The 15,489-nt window shown below is 37.3% G+C and overlaps 1 protein-coding gene across 4 annotated transcripts in view; it reads right to left on the bottom strand.

The window, feature by feature from the left end:
- CORIN (corin, serine peptidase) overlaps window positions 1-15,489 on the bottom strand; it is a 246,408-nt gene that overhangs the window by 181,796 nt on the left and 49,123 nt on the right. For all 4 annotated transcript variants that reach the window (XM_082728362.1, XM_082728363.1, XM_082728364.1 and 1 more), the window contains one exon: window positions 12,215-12,415. In XM_082728362.1, the coding sequence (XP_082584488.1) occupies window positions 12,215-12,415 (201 nt within the window). The remainder of the gene's footprint in view (window positions 1-12,214; window positions 12,416-15,489) is intronic.

Below are 15,489 nucleotides of genomic sequence, written 5' to 3'. Positions count from 1 at the left end.
ACATTTAAGAAGATGCATATATACGGAAATTGCAAGTCAACTAAAAAAAAATAAATGTCCTTCTGAATCCAAGAACTGAGAAGTGGAAGAAAAAAGTCCTGAAAATGTTATGAAGAAAAGTTTTTCCTGAAAAGAAGGAATAAATGAGTCTGCATATGAAAAGGACAACCATATTTCATTATGACCTCAGAATGATGGACATCAGCACAAACAGTTTAAGTTAATAAGCTGACTAGAAGAAAGGATTCTTAAAGAACTTTGGCAGGAACTCGGCACCAGATGTGTTCATTGTCCCTGAGCAGTCACTTCTTTCAGGCTTTTTGGTGAACAGAGAAAACTATTATGTATTTTTAAAGAAGGAAAAGATACTGTGTTTACACAGTGTAAACACTGATGATTTCAATTCAAAATTAAGATCATTTAATTTGTTTCTGTATCTGTACCTCTTTCCTCTTATTTTGAAAATGTGGCTCCTGACATGAATATAAATACTTATTTGCTTTTCCCCTTTTATGCCCAAACAATAGTTTCAAAATAACAACCTCAATATATTAATAAGCCTGTCTAATGGAAATTTGAAATGGAGTAAATGTTTAAAAATAACACTTAAAACCATAAAATTTCTAACAGAAAACAGGGGAAAAGCTTCCTGACATTGGTCTTGGCAATTAATTTTTTTTTAAAATAAGATACCACATAAGATAGACTAGAAATTTGCTGAGAATAAAAGTGTTCTCACCACACACAGAGTTAACTACATGAAGTGATGGATGTGTTAATTATCTTGATCTTGGCAATCCCGTCAAAATGCACATGTATAGCAAATCATCACATTTTATACTTTAATATATGCAAATGTTTGTCAATTTTTCCTCAATAAAGCTGGGAGGAAAGAAAGACTACTTGTTGAGTTTAAACTTCCTTGGCAATTCTTTTGGTGCTTAGAGTACATCTACTAGGGAGGTATAATAAAAATATTCTAAGTTCAGTGGAGATAATTCTTTTATTTTGGATGGTAGAGTCACTAACTTGATATACAGTTAGGATAATTCATTGCCTTATTTTCAACTTTTACTGAAATTTTTTCCCTGGAATAATTGTTTATTGAGTTATTTACCTGATTCTAAATCAAAACTACGAGATTCATCTGAAGATGTCTTATTTGAATCCTGTCACATCCTTCCTGTCATTCTTCAGCAAAAAAAACAAAAACAAAAACAAAAACAAAGACATTTTTATTATTTTTTGGTGTACCCTCTATTTATATTTTAAAATAAGTAAATAAATAAATTTCCCCTTCCCAATTTATCACACAAAAGGTGGCTTATTTTATACACTGTTTTGTACCTTGTAGTAGAAATCTACCAGTGTGTGGAGATCTACCTCATTATCTTGCCAGATGTATCATACACTATTGCTTGGCTATCCCTTTTTTTTTTTTTTAACAGTTCCCTCCTAATGGACATTTAGAATATTTCCATTCTTCTGGAATTATAAGTAATGTTAAAGCACCCGGATTTTTGAGAGATACCCATTATTGAATTAAAGACATTTTCTTCCCTGTTTAGTGTCAAATTTTAACCAATACTTTTGCTTCAGCAATTGAGATGATCAATAAAAGAAATCTACTTTATTAATTAGATGACGAGACATACAAATAACATGTCTAATATTAAGCCATCCTTGCATTTCCACAATAAGGCCTATTTTGTTAAAATGCAATATAATTTTAGGTATTTATGGATTTGGTTGCTAACATTTTATTTAATAGTTTTGCATTTATACGTGAGATTTGTATTAGTCTACTGTAGACCGGGTGGGTGGCTTACAGAGCAAAAATTTATTTCCTCACAGTTCTGGAGCTAGAAGTCTAAGATCAAGGTGACAGCGTGGTGGGTTTCTGATGAAAGCTCTCACCTTGGGCTACAAAGGATGTCTTTTCACTGTGTGCTCACTGTGTGCTCACATGACCTCTTTTTTGCATGAGCATGGAAAGAGCAAGTTTTCTGGTGTCTCCTCTTAAAGAAAGGACACTCAATCTCATCATGATGGTCGCACTTCATGGCCTCCTCTAGCTCTAATTATTTCCCAACGTCTCCATTTCCAAATACCATCACATTGGGTATCAAAGTTTCAACATATAAGTTTTAGAGGAATACAAAGATTCAGTCCATAATATTCTACCCTTGGTACCCCAAAATTCATGTTCTTCCTACATGCAAAATATATTCATTCTATCCCCAAAGTCCTAATGTCTTAAGTCATTCCAGTGTCAACTCCAAAGTCTCAAGTCCAGAGTCTTATCTAAATATTATCTAAATCAGATGTGGGTGAGACTCAAAGCACAATGCATCCTGAGGCAAAATTCCTCTCCAGTTGTGAAACTGTGAAACCAGATAAGTTATGGCCTTCCAAAATATAATAGTGGGACAGGCAGAGGACAGATGTTCCCATTCCCAAAGGGAGAAGTAGGAAATAAGGAAGGAGTGACAGTTCCCCACCTGAATATTGATGGTGCATGATGGTTCCCACACACTACTTGCTTTACTGTCTCTCAAGATTGGCTATAACATGGCCACTTGGCCAATCCCCAAACTCTAAAACAAGCAAAACTTAATTCATTTCTTTCCCATGGTAACCCTCTCATATTATTTATTTTTAAACATTTCTGTTGACTTTAAAGGATACGTAATATGAAAACACACGATGGCTTAATGGCCATCAAGTTATCATAAATCATTTTATTAAAATGCCTATCCTCTGTCCAGTACACATTTCTAAACATAACCAAAGCAGAAACAAACTCTGTGAGTTGATTACTTAATATACAATGAAAGATTGGAAAGAAATTTCAAGGAAGGAATTGTATAATTCTAGACCTCCCACTTCCTAAGGTGATAAAATTCTCAATAGTATCTATAAAAGCAAGGTTGGCTTTCCCATAAAATTGAAAACTACAGACTTGTTTCAAATTATCTAAGGTAATATTATAACTATGTTTTTAAATTTAATAATCATACAGTATAATCTCATTAAAAATAAAAAAAATCCAGATCAAACCTTTAAACTAAATTAACTTTTATATTTATAAATAAAACTTTATTATTTGGAAAAATGATGTATTTACTATAGCTTAAATATGGGATGAATTAGCAATCTTATTTTTTAAAGAAATAAGAATTGAAATAGATCATATTTTCCTCTGTCTCTGATCCTCTCTTACAGAATTTCTCAGTTTGTTTATGTCTCAAGGCAGTTACTAGACAGTGGCTACTTAGGGACAGGATTTCTATCTGATCCACTTTTGTAGTCTACTCAGCCAAACTCCAGAGCTTGGCACCCAATAAACAGATGCTGATGAATAAATGGTGCTTTCTAGAATATCCTAAACTCTCAGAAATTAAGATGTCTCATAAAGCTTGGAGGAAGACATAAACGTCTGAATGAGTTTATACCAATTAACATAATTATAAACAAGTACTGTAAGTTTTATAATTCAAACACCACATGCAAATATTATGTTAATTATGCAGAGGAGCAAAATATAAGAATAAAATATGTTAACAATAAAAGACAAGGAGTGGTTTGGATCAAATGTAAATTGATTCAAGCTTTTGGCTTACAAAATTCATTATCATATTATTTCAACTACAAGAAAGTGAAAAGGCATATTCTCCAAAGGCACAAATAACAGCAAACAGATTCCCATTGTTAGTTTTTTGCCTTCAACACAGAATTGTAGAAAAACCAAAAACCTGACAGTCAGCAAATTGAATGATTCAGGCAAAACAAATATATACAATGCCAATTTTCTTTCAGAGCCAGAAAGTAGAGTAAATTACACAGGTTGATTAGTTTTCTTTTTTTAACTTTTATCTGAGAATTTGGCTTTTAAAAGATAGTTTTTACCCTTCAATTGGATTAGGACTGTGTTTGCAATGTAGTATCACCATGCTACAATTTTTTGATTTTTGTTTGTGGGTTTTTTTTTTTCCTTTTTTCTGTATACTGATCAAGGATATTGGGCTGTTCTTCCTGAAGAAAAATGCTATGATAATGGATCTAGAGAGGAAAATTTTGAACCACAAGCCTTTGACACAACTATTTAACACTGACTCTCATTTGCTATAAAAATATGTTATAGGCACAGCGCCTTTGGGGGAAGATGTCACCTGTGGAATATTGCAGTATTCATTTTGGAAAGAAGGTCAGGAAGTCTTACCCAGAGATCTTTGAGAAGGCAAGACTGGGGCTGTAGTCAAAGGAGAATGAACCAGTGACCAATCTATTACCCCTTTCAAAAGCCTACTTCACCAACTGATTGAGTTTGGTTTCTCTGGAAAAGAACCCAGTACCTCCAAAGGACAGTCATCTAAAGATGAAATAAGGAGAAAGGAAAGAAGAGTGGAGTGGGGGGAAGATCTATTACTACACTTCGAATTTCCTTTCTCTGTCTCCCAAGTACTGTGCTGGTCTTTACTAGAATGCTACCCTGCTAACCAGAAAAGCATTCAACAATTACTTAAATGCTTCACTTGGTTCTTGATTAAATGTTGATTTTAGGGGCGCCTGGGTGGCTCAGTTGGTTGGACGACTGCCTTCGGCTCAGGTCATGATCCTGGAGTCCCAGGATCGAGTCCCACATCAGGCTCCCTGCTCCATGGGAAGTCTGCTTCTCCCTCTGACCTTCTCCTCGCTCATGTTCTCTCTCACTGTCTCTCTCTCAAATAAATAAATAAAATCTTTAAAAAAAAATGTTGATTCTAGCCAGAAGCCCATGTCTGAATCTCATTACGATTTAATACACAGAAGATGGCAACCAACTGGACTTGAACATTGGTGTCCAACAGTGAAGGCGAGCAGTAAATTTTGGAGTAGTATACTCCTAATGAAGTAGCTTGAGAGGACCTTGGACTCTCCCAGGTACAAAAAATATATACTTTTCATCTGGAGTATGTGCTCTTAATCATAATCAAAAGACCCCTAGGCACCCCTACATAGAATTTTTATTGTCTCTAAAGAACTTGGATTGCAGAAAAATAGCATTTCTATTTCCATTAACCTCCAACTGAAATTTAGAACACTTAAATTATCAGTGTAGGCAACAAATGTAGAAAAACAAATTTAAAATTATACATGATATTTTCATATTAACGTGGAGCTATTGCAGACATTTCAAAATACTATTTATGCTCATCCCTGTCATAAAATTATCATTATTGACCTATGGCTAGATACCATTGTTTAACAGACACATGAATTACTGTATCATAAATTTTTGTTTCTAATATTTTGATAACTGAATTTTAATAAAATTGCCTTCCTTTGTGATTCTGTATCATTTACTTTAAGCACCAAAACATTATTCTGAGTAGGCACCTGGAGGCCTCAGCAGATTACCAAAAAAGTCCTTGGCACAACAGAAGTTAAGAAGGTTTATCAGAGAGCTTCTCTGATTTTTCTAAGGATGTGAAACCAACAGCTAGAATTCTGTCACCCCAAAGCAGTATTTTGCAAGCTGAAAGCTGTGACAGGTGTTCTTACAGGGAGAAAGTTATGTAGGTGTCTATATAATTAGAGATAAACAATTTATGCCTATAGATCTAGCACAACTACAAATTAATATGTATAATTTAAATAGAAACAAAACTATAAAACTTATGAAATTTAAGTTAATTATTTTCATAAATAATATTAACAGTATTCTATGAAAAGTATGGTGCTGAGTCACAAGTTCTTCTGTATTTAGGAAGCTTATACTATCCCGTATCCCAGCTGAGCAAGTGGGTCACCATTTTTCTCTGTTTGAATTGCCATAAAGTTGTCTTTTGTACATGAAGCCAGTACATACTTTAGTTCCACTACTGAGAAAAATATCTATCAAGTCTGCCTCCGTCCCTTTCTTGATGGCTGGGAAGCATCTAGCCAATACAGCTTAGCAGCCACATAAATCATAAATAGAAACTCAAGTACAGGCACGAAAATTCCATGTAAGTACTTGTTATAAAATGGTTATCCAGGAAAGAACCTAGATGTCCATCAACAGATGAATGGATAAAGAAGATGTGGTATATCTATATCGATATCAATATCGATATAGATATATATAATGGAATACTATGCAGCCATCAGAAAGACCAAAATCTTGCCATTTGCAACGATGTGGATAGAACTAGAGGGTATTATGCCAAGCAAAATAAGTCAATCAAAGAAAGACAATTATCATATAATCTCTCTGATATGATGAACTTGAGAAGCAGGGCAGGGGTTTGTTGGGGAAAGGGAGGGAAAAATGAAACAAGATGAGGCTGACCAGAAGGAGACAAACCATAGGAAACTCAATCTCAGGAAACCAACTGAGGGTTGCTGGAGGTGTGGCGGCTGGGATGGGGTGGTTGGGTTATGGACTTGGGGAGGGTATGTGCTATGGTGAGTGCTGTGAAATGTGTAAAACTGATGATTTACAGAGCTGTACCCCTGGGGCTAATAATACATTATATGTTAATATTTTTTAAAAGGTGGTTTCCAGGTTATTGAGATCAGGCTTACCATAGTTATTTCTTTATTAACACACTGAAACGAAAGCATATATTGAAGAAATTGGTATAGAGAATTCTTGGATCCTCAGAATACATCTGAGTCCCTCAGATGGAAAAGTGCCGTCCAACAACAAGCAAGGAATGCTAAGGATACAATTCTTGGGCACCTTTAATACATTCACTTATCCCCATTTACACAGATGAGCACAGATGCTCACTCCAAACAGCATAATAACCCACAGTCAGTAAGCTACAGAGGTGAGCGCATTACTCTGAGGACAGCAGAACTGACTTTTGGAAAATACAAAAGATATCCAGTGTTCTGTTGTTGGTAAGATTAGAAAATGTCAGGGAAAAAGGAGAAGGGACTTAACATGCTTTCAGATGTCTAGTTAGACTTCTTCTCCCCAAATCCCCCTTTGTAGAGTTGCCTGATGAATAGTAATCCAAGCAAAACTTCAAGACATTCTCTGATCCCCTCAGCTCCATACTCTTGGCAGAAATCACTTTCAAGCTAATAGAAATACCATGTTACAAAAAGAAAACTAGGAAGAAAGAATAGCTTTAGGGTTTTTGACTGGTGTGTAAGCTTTCTACACTCAGCAAACTTTGAGCATGTGATCAGGGCACTTTTAGAGCAAAGTTTTCAGTGATAAATCTTTTTTAAAGATCTTTTATTTATTTATTTATTTGGCAGAGAGAGAGAGAGAGATCACAAGTAGGCAGAGAGACAGGCAGAGAGAGAGGGGGAAGCAGGCTCCCTGCTGAGCAAAGAGCCTGATGCAGGACTCCATCCCAGGATCCTGGGATCATGACCTGAGCTGAAGGCAGAGGCTTTAACCCACTGAGCCACCCAGGTGCCCTGCTAAATCTTTTTTAAAAAGTGAATTAACAAGGCAGGAAACAACAAATGTTGGAGAGGATGTGGAAAAAGGGGAACCCTCCTATACTGTTGGTAGGAATGCAAGTTGGTGTAGCCATTTTGGAAAACAGTGTGGAGATTCCTTAAGAAATTAAAAATAGAGGGCGCCTGGGTGGCTCAGTGGGTTAAGCCGCTGCCTTTGGTCATGATCTCAGGGTCCTGGGATCGAGGCCCGCATCGGGCTCCCTGCTCAGCAGGGAGCCTGCTTCTCTGTGCCTGCCTCTCTGCCTGCTTGTGATCTCTCTCTGTCAAATAAATAAATAAAATCTTAAGAAAAAAAAAAGAAATTAAAAATAGAGCTACTCTATGACCCAGGAATTGCACTACTAGGTATTTACCCCAAAGATACAGATGTAGTGAAAAGAAGGGCCATCTGTACCCAAATGTTCATAGCATCAATGGCCACAATAGCCAAACTGTAGAAAGAACTGAGATGCCCTTTAACAGAAGAACGGATAAAGAAGATGTGGTCCATATATACAATGGACTATTACTCAGCCTTCAGAAAGAACAAATACCCAACTTCTATATCAACATGGACAAGACTGGAGGAGATTATGCTGAGTGAAGTAAGTCAAGCAGAGAGAGTCAATTACCATTTAGTTTCACTTTTTGTAAAACGTACATTAGGAGAAGGAAGGGAAAAATGAAGTGGGGGAAATCAGAGGGAGAGACAAATCATGAGAGACTGTGGATTCTGAGAAACAAACTGAGGGTTTTAGAGGGGATGGGAGTGGAAGATGGGGGAGCCCAGTGATGGGTCTTAAGAAGGGCATGGATTGCATGGAGCACTGGGTGTTATACATAAACAATGAATCTTGGAACCCTGCATCAAAAGCTAGTGATGTATTTTATGGTGACAAACATAACACAATAATAAAAAAAAGAAAAAGAAAATGTTAAGTATGTAAAAAAAAAAAGTGAATGAGGGATGCCTGTGTAGCTCAGTTGTTAATCGTCTGCTTTGGACTCGGGTCATGATCCCAGGGTCCTGGGATAGAACCCTGCATTGGGCTCCCTGCTCAGATGCCTGCTTCTCTCACTCCTACTCCCCCTTCTTGGTTTCCCTCTCTTGCTGTGTCTTTCACTGTCAAATAAATAAATAAAATCTTTAATAAATAAATAAATAAATACAAATGAAAGTGAATGAGAGGCATGACACCATTTTCATCCAATACGGAGGATTACAGAGCTGTTACCAAAGAGCATGATAACAAAACAGAACACTTGAAGCTTTTAGCACCTTACCCCACCTTTTTGTCACTTTAATTCCTGATCAGAATTTCTAGGCTACTTCACTGTGTACTATGTTATCTTTAACCCAAAAGCTCTTGGTTGGTCAAAGAGTTTTTTTTCCTTCCCTTAATATTGAATTTATGTTTAAAGGAGAAAACAAAAAAAATGAAATTAAAAAATGCAACCTAGAAAAATCCCTTGCTGAAATATAACATGCAAGCTAAGAACGAGCCTTCCCCTTTCCATAATACAACTGGGTTTCCAAATGCAGCTAATGAAACTCCAGAAGTAACAGAGGCACATAAAACCTGTTTCACATTTACAAAGCTCTGCCACACAGTGTAACAGGGGGGTATTCTGATTAAGAGTTTACAAACTATAGTATGCTTTGGCTTGATATTGAGGATCCTCAGGCGGAAGGGTCTTAAGGGAAGTCTACTTCCTTGGACCTTTGGCCGGAATTCTTCCCTTGGTTTCCTACCCAGGATATTTGGATAGAACAGAATGTCTGGCCACTGTATTTTTGGACTTAAGTGGACTTAAATAGCCTTCACATATGCCAGGAATTTAAAATGACATGTCAATTAGACAATCATTTTTTTAAAAGTATAAAAGCAAATCCTCTGCTAGGTGTTAGTACTGACACAGGCATTAAATGATGCTTTAGGTAAAACTGGTTAAATACATATCAGGTGCAGAAGTATGATCAGATATTGTTAATGAAAAGTGATAAATCAGATATCAAAATTTTGAAATGACTATAATTCATTTCCTTATTCATTCAATAAATAATTTTTCAATTTTTATTTATTTTTAAAATTTCTTTTCAGTGTTCCAGAATTCGTTGTTTATGCACCATACCCCGTGCTCCATGCAATATGTGCCCTCTGTAATACCCACCACCAGGATCACCCAAACTCCCACCCCCTGCCCCTCCCAAACCCTCAGATTGTTTTTCAGAGCCCACAGTTTCTCATGGTTCATCTCCCCCTCCCTTCTCTTCCTCAGTCAAAAAATATTTCATAGTGCAGTTGACAAAACAAACTACTCTCCCCGAACATAAATATGCTCTGCAATTGCAAAGAGTGCAATGAAATTACATAAGCAGGTATGGAATGCTTGAAGGAGCACTGGTCTAGGAGTCCCAGGATTGGAATCCCAATTTCATGCCTACTCCCTGCTAGACGAGTGATACTGTATATGTCAACTTAATGTCTCTAAGCCTTAATTCCATCACTTGAAATGGTATTGTCTGTCCTGCATACCTCATCAGTTAATTATATGTAACGATCACAGAGAAAGCATTTATTTTTTTTAAGATTTTATTTATTTATTTGACAGACAGAGATCACAAGTACACAGAGAGGCAGGCAGAGAGAGATAGGGGAAAGCAGGCTTTCTGGCAAGCAGAGAGCCCAATGTGGGGCTCGATCCCAGACCTGGGGATCATGACCTGAGCTGAAGGCAGAGGCTTTAACCCACTGAGCCACCCAATTGCCCCAATAGAGAGTATTTAAATATGCCCTCAAAACAACGAAAGCTCTATAATCACAGGTTAGCAATACTACTGAAATGTATGAAAAACTATCAAATCCCTTGTCATCAATATTTTTAGTTAATGCAGATGGTCCATCGAGGGTCTGGGTGGTCAGATAGTAAAGCTCCATGCTAACTGTCAAGTACATTAATGACATGGAATGATATATATCCGAAGGTTTTGACTTTTCTCCATTCAACCATTCTAATTTCACCTGGATTTCCTTTACACATCAAATTTCCTTCATACTCTCAAGCAATGTTCCAGCCATAGGAAGAGAAAACGAGTCCAACAGACCTCCATCAAGCTTCCAAACTGAGTAACAAATACCCTGTGTCTGCCTCTTCTACTCGAATCCTAACAAATGACCAAAAACTTTCAAAATAGAGACAAATCCACTTAGCAAAAGAAAATAACAATTGCCGTAATTGCAACCACATTAATGGGGCTGAGTGTTTGCTTAAATGACTTCTGCACTTGTGATGAAAATCCCTGTCCTGAAGAGTAATGAAGTGCTTAAAACATGAATAAAATCATTAAAACTTCAAAATCAAACTCACCAGGAAAACAATTTTTGCTGTGCATAATTTGGGTTTACAGTTACTACTGTCAGGTTAATAAACACGGTTCTGTATTAATCACTGGTGAATACCAAGCATAAGAAATAGTTAATACATAAGTGCTATGTGACACAATGAATCCCAACAGTTTCTTTGAAGCTAGAGCAATAGGATAATTCTGCTTTTCTTCAGACACTGACAAACCTATGCTATGCTAGCTAAAAGGTAGCTTAATCCTTCCCTTCCTGGCTCAGAAAGAAAATCAATACTCTGTCCAAGACTGTGATTGCCTTTTGTGAGTTTTCATGAAAAAGGCAGGAACAAACAAGAAAATGACCATGAATGGATGGGCTTCATAGAATTTTCAACCATATAATCTTGTTTTAGGAAGTAGAAAATAAGAATTAAGAGATACCTGGGTGGCTCAGTCAGTTACATCTAACTTTGGCTGTGGTCATGATCTCAGGGTCCTAGAAATGAGCCCCATGTTGGGCTCTGCACCCAGCACAGAGTCTGCTTGTCCCCCTGCCCCTCTCCCTGCTTGTGCTCTCTCTTTCTTTCTCTCTCTCTTCTTCTTCTCTCTCTCTCTCAAATAAATAAAATATTTTTTAAAACATTTTATTTATTTATTTGACAGACAGAGATCACAAATAAGCAGAGAGGCAGGCAGAGAGAGAGGAGGAAGCAGGCTCCCCGCTGAGCAGAGAACCCAATGTGGGGCTCGATCCCAGGACCCTGGGATCATGACCTGAGCTGAAGGCAGAGGTTTTAACCCACTAAGCCACCCAAGCGCCCCATCAAATAAATAAAATCTGTAGAAAAAAGAAAATAAGAATGAAAACAACTGCAGTTCTTACAGTGACTGTGCTCTGATTATGTTTTGCCAGCACTAACTGGATCAGAGCCAAAGCTCTTGGGACACTTTACCCACAACTTTTCCCCCGCCAGTATTCTTGGAAGCGTAATGCCTTTACTAAAAATCTGAGGGATACTGAGAAATAGAACCAGAGCATATTGCCTGCCACCATCTAACTGGTCCCATCTCCACACTCTGTCCTCTCTCTCTCTCTTCCAACTCTTATTCTGGAATAGCAGACAGATCCATTTGTCCTCTCATAGACGCCATTTTCCTCAAGATGTGATTGTCAGTCACCAACACGTAAAGTAATTGCACAGACAATAAGAGAAGGAGAAGAGGAAAAAAAGGTAAAAAGAACACATGAGCACCTGAAATGCCAATTGGGGGGATAGTAATATAGTTAATAGTCAATAGTTACGTTTGCCAGAAAAGAGAATGGAGTTTTGCCTGTGTGACCTGCAAGTGATTGAGAGTTAAGAGCACTGGTTGCCACACTTAAAAGTCCACCTGTGGGTTCTGAAGACATTAAAGGGCACGAGTACTCAGCACCCTCAGACTCACTTGTGTTCTTGTGATTTTGGTCCCCTGGGAGAGAAGCATCTGTGGTCCAGGCTGGAATGTGCTGATTGGGATGCGTAGCAGATGTCACAGTGCTCTTGTTACAAATTGTATTTGTAGCAATAATATCAGACACTTGAACTTCACCATCAGTGACCAAAGGTTCACTCCCATTTGATTTAAAATAAGCTTTTTTTAATGTTCCTGGAAGAAAAAAAAAAAAGATATTTTGATACATTACTAGAAGTATTCATTAAAAAATAAATCCATTAAGAAAACTCTAGAGCTACTTTCCCAAGTTTCATTCCACCCAGGCAAACACAAAGAGAAAGATGATGGCTAGCCAAACTACTCACTTCACTGGAACAACCAAGAGAGTTTCTCTTCTACCATGAGTACCCTAACTCTGTGAAGAGTCTGCTGCTTTCTCAAAAGCTTCAGGTAGAGAAATTGCGTCTCCATCTTGGTGTCCCCATGCCCAAAGAATTTAGGGCAATTCCACCTCACCTGAGACTCACAACAAATACATGAGATGTGGTAAATCTTACAGTGTTTCCTTCCTCTTTTCTCAGGTTCTCAATTTCAAAAATCATTTTATGACCTTTAGTACCTAAGGCACAAGCTTTTCATATCTCTGCTCTCTGCCACCAAAGGACAATTGTGCCTGCTTAGCTTTGGCCTTACATCCCTCCACATTTTCCAAATTTCAGTGACCTATGCATCACAGATAAATAAAAATAATAGGGCTCATATGTTTACCAACACTATATCATAAAAACTCCCCAAAAGTAAAACTCTAATTCTAGAAAAACTGAGAGAAGGAACTAAATTATCTTCATCTTTGACCAGAAAATATAAATATAATACAATCAATATGATGTAGTTGTTAAACTAAGATGATCAACTCGTCACTTTTTTGAGGTATTCATTCATTGACAAAACAGTCAAACGATATTGGAAATTACCTAGCTTTGGCTTCGGCAGAAACTCCTGAAAACTTTGAAAGAGATGATGTATTTTTAACTTAGTAAAAATAGACAACAGACTGTTTCCAGAATATAGCACTATAATTGAGTATGTCACTAAAATAAACAAATGTGATATTGATTCATTATAGAAATACCCGAGGGAGGTTTTTTTCTCCCCCCCTAAAGGAATTTACAATGAATGCTCTTATTGGCTCTTCCTTTGCCAAACAGTCCACGGGCCATTAAAAATAAAAGAAATATAAATAAAATGTTTAATATCAGTCTATGGAAAAAATTTCTCTACATGTGCTTGACACTTGGAAAACATTAACTACAAATCAAAATAGAAAAGCAGCTGTTTTCTAGCTAACACTAAGGTCAACGGTTTCATCTGCCGAAAGATTCTAAATAAAACGGTGCAGCATGAAAGCTCAATTGTGACCATGTGGTGCAGGTAACACGCTCTCCAAAACGTCTGTGTGATTCTGAGTCAATATTAAAGTCATCTTAAATGTGATAGACTTGATGACTGTATAATACGTATAATATGTTATTTCTTTCATACAGAAGAATGTATGAATCAATTAGATATGATTTTATTTTCATCTATTTATGTAATTGCTCTCAATGTTACTTATTTTGACATAAATAGCCTTTTCGCAGTAACATGTTAATTCCACTAATGTGGCTATCATGGACTTTTAAAGCCCATAAAGGTGATTGGCTTATGATGCTAACCCTCTGAATCGACATCCGGCTCTGTCAACGGACTTTCGGCAAATGCCAACTCCTCACAGTTACAACCCTGAATAACTCACTTAAAAGGAGTGCCTTCCCCTATGAAATATGCCAACAGTTGTTCTTCACATTTTGTTTATAGTGATCAGCCACATTAATAATCTTTCCTTTATCTTTTTCATCTAACCACAGGGGCGAAAGTGTTAAATGCATTCTTAGGAAACGCTGATTTGGATAACAACTTCCTGCAAAAATTCAGCTTCCCGGGGCACCTGGGTGGCTCAGTCAATAAGTGGCTGCCTTCGGCTCAGGTCGGGTCCTGGGTCCAGTCCGCATCGGGCTCCTTGCTCAGTGGGAAGCCTGCCTCTCCCTTTCCCACCCACCCCTGCTTGTGCTCTCTTTCTTGCTGTGTCTCTGTCAAATAAATTAATAAAATCTTTTTAAAAAAATGGTTTAAAAAGAAAATTCAGCTTCCCTGCTCTTAAACTCACATATCAAAGCAAGTTGGCAGAATAGACAGAAAGGCAAAGGTAACTGGGTGTGATGCAAAAATAATGAATATTGTTACGCTGAAAAAATAAAAAATTAATAAAAAAATTTTTAAAAAAACAAGAAGACAAAAGAAAGGCAAAGGTAATCCATGATATAGGGTAGTGGTTGGAGTTACTGTTCTTTGAATACAATTTTAAAGGGACAGACAGACCAACCAACTGACAGAGAGTGGGAGGAAACACACCTAAGGACCTATCTAAAAAGCCTGAACTCATTAGACAATTTATTTTCAAGCATCTCTGGAAACCCACCAACTCTCAATTCACAGTTGGTCATCTATGATGCTTTTTTTTAAAGAACAAAAATTAGAACTCAGTAAGACTGAATGCCCTCAGACTATACCATGATGAGCTGTAAAAGTGCTGAGGGTTATTAGCCCAAAGTGGAGGGTTCATTCTTCCTGTTTTGCCCCCATCCTCCTATATTCCTATTTTTATAGTGCTGTGGTTCAAAGTGCAGGTCCTACAGCCTGACCACCTGGATTTCAATCCCATCTCTGGTACTTACCAGCCCTGAAACTTTGGGAAAACTCTCAAGTACCATAAAATAAGGAAAATAAAAGGCCCTCCCCTCAAGGGACTGGTCATTAGGATCAAATTAGTCTCTCTCTCTCTCTCTCTCTCTCTCTCTATATATATATATATATATACACACGTACACACAGACACATTTGGAACAGGTCCTGGCACATAGTAAGTTCTCAATAACTTTTAGTCGTTACTACATAATGATAGTTATGAAAGGAAAACTGCCTTTCTAGGATTACTCAGGTGCTCTTAAATAAATACCAGTTTTTACTGACAATAAATGCAACCCACATAACAAAAATGTTCAAAAGAATCACTTAACCTACTTTTGGAGTGAATGAAGTGGGGGGCTCTTTCATGCCAAGTTAATGCAAGGCCACACTGATCAAGGCTGTATGGCTTAAATGGTCATGGAGTTTTCCTAAACAGAAGAGGGAGGTGAGTGGGTATGCGTCAGAGCCATGCCGCATACAGACTCAATGGACCACTGCTC

The sequence above is a fragment of the Mustela nivalis genome (genome assembly GCF_964662115.1).
Source record: "Mustela nivalis genome assembly, chromosome: 4".
Classification (NCBI taxonomy): Eukaryota; Metazoa; Chordata; class Mammalia; order Carnivora; family Mustelidae; genus Mustela; species Mustela nivalis.
Note: the sequence above shows the minus strand (reverse complement) of the source record. Positions and strands in the feature narration are given on the sequence as shown.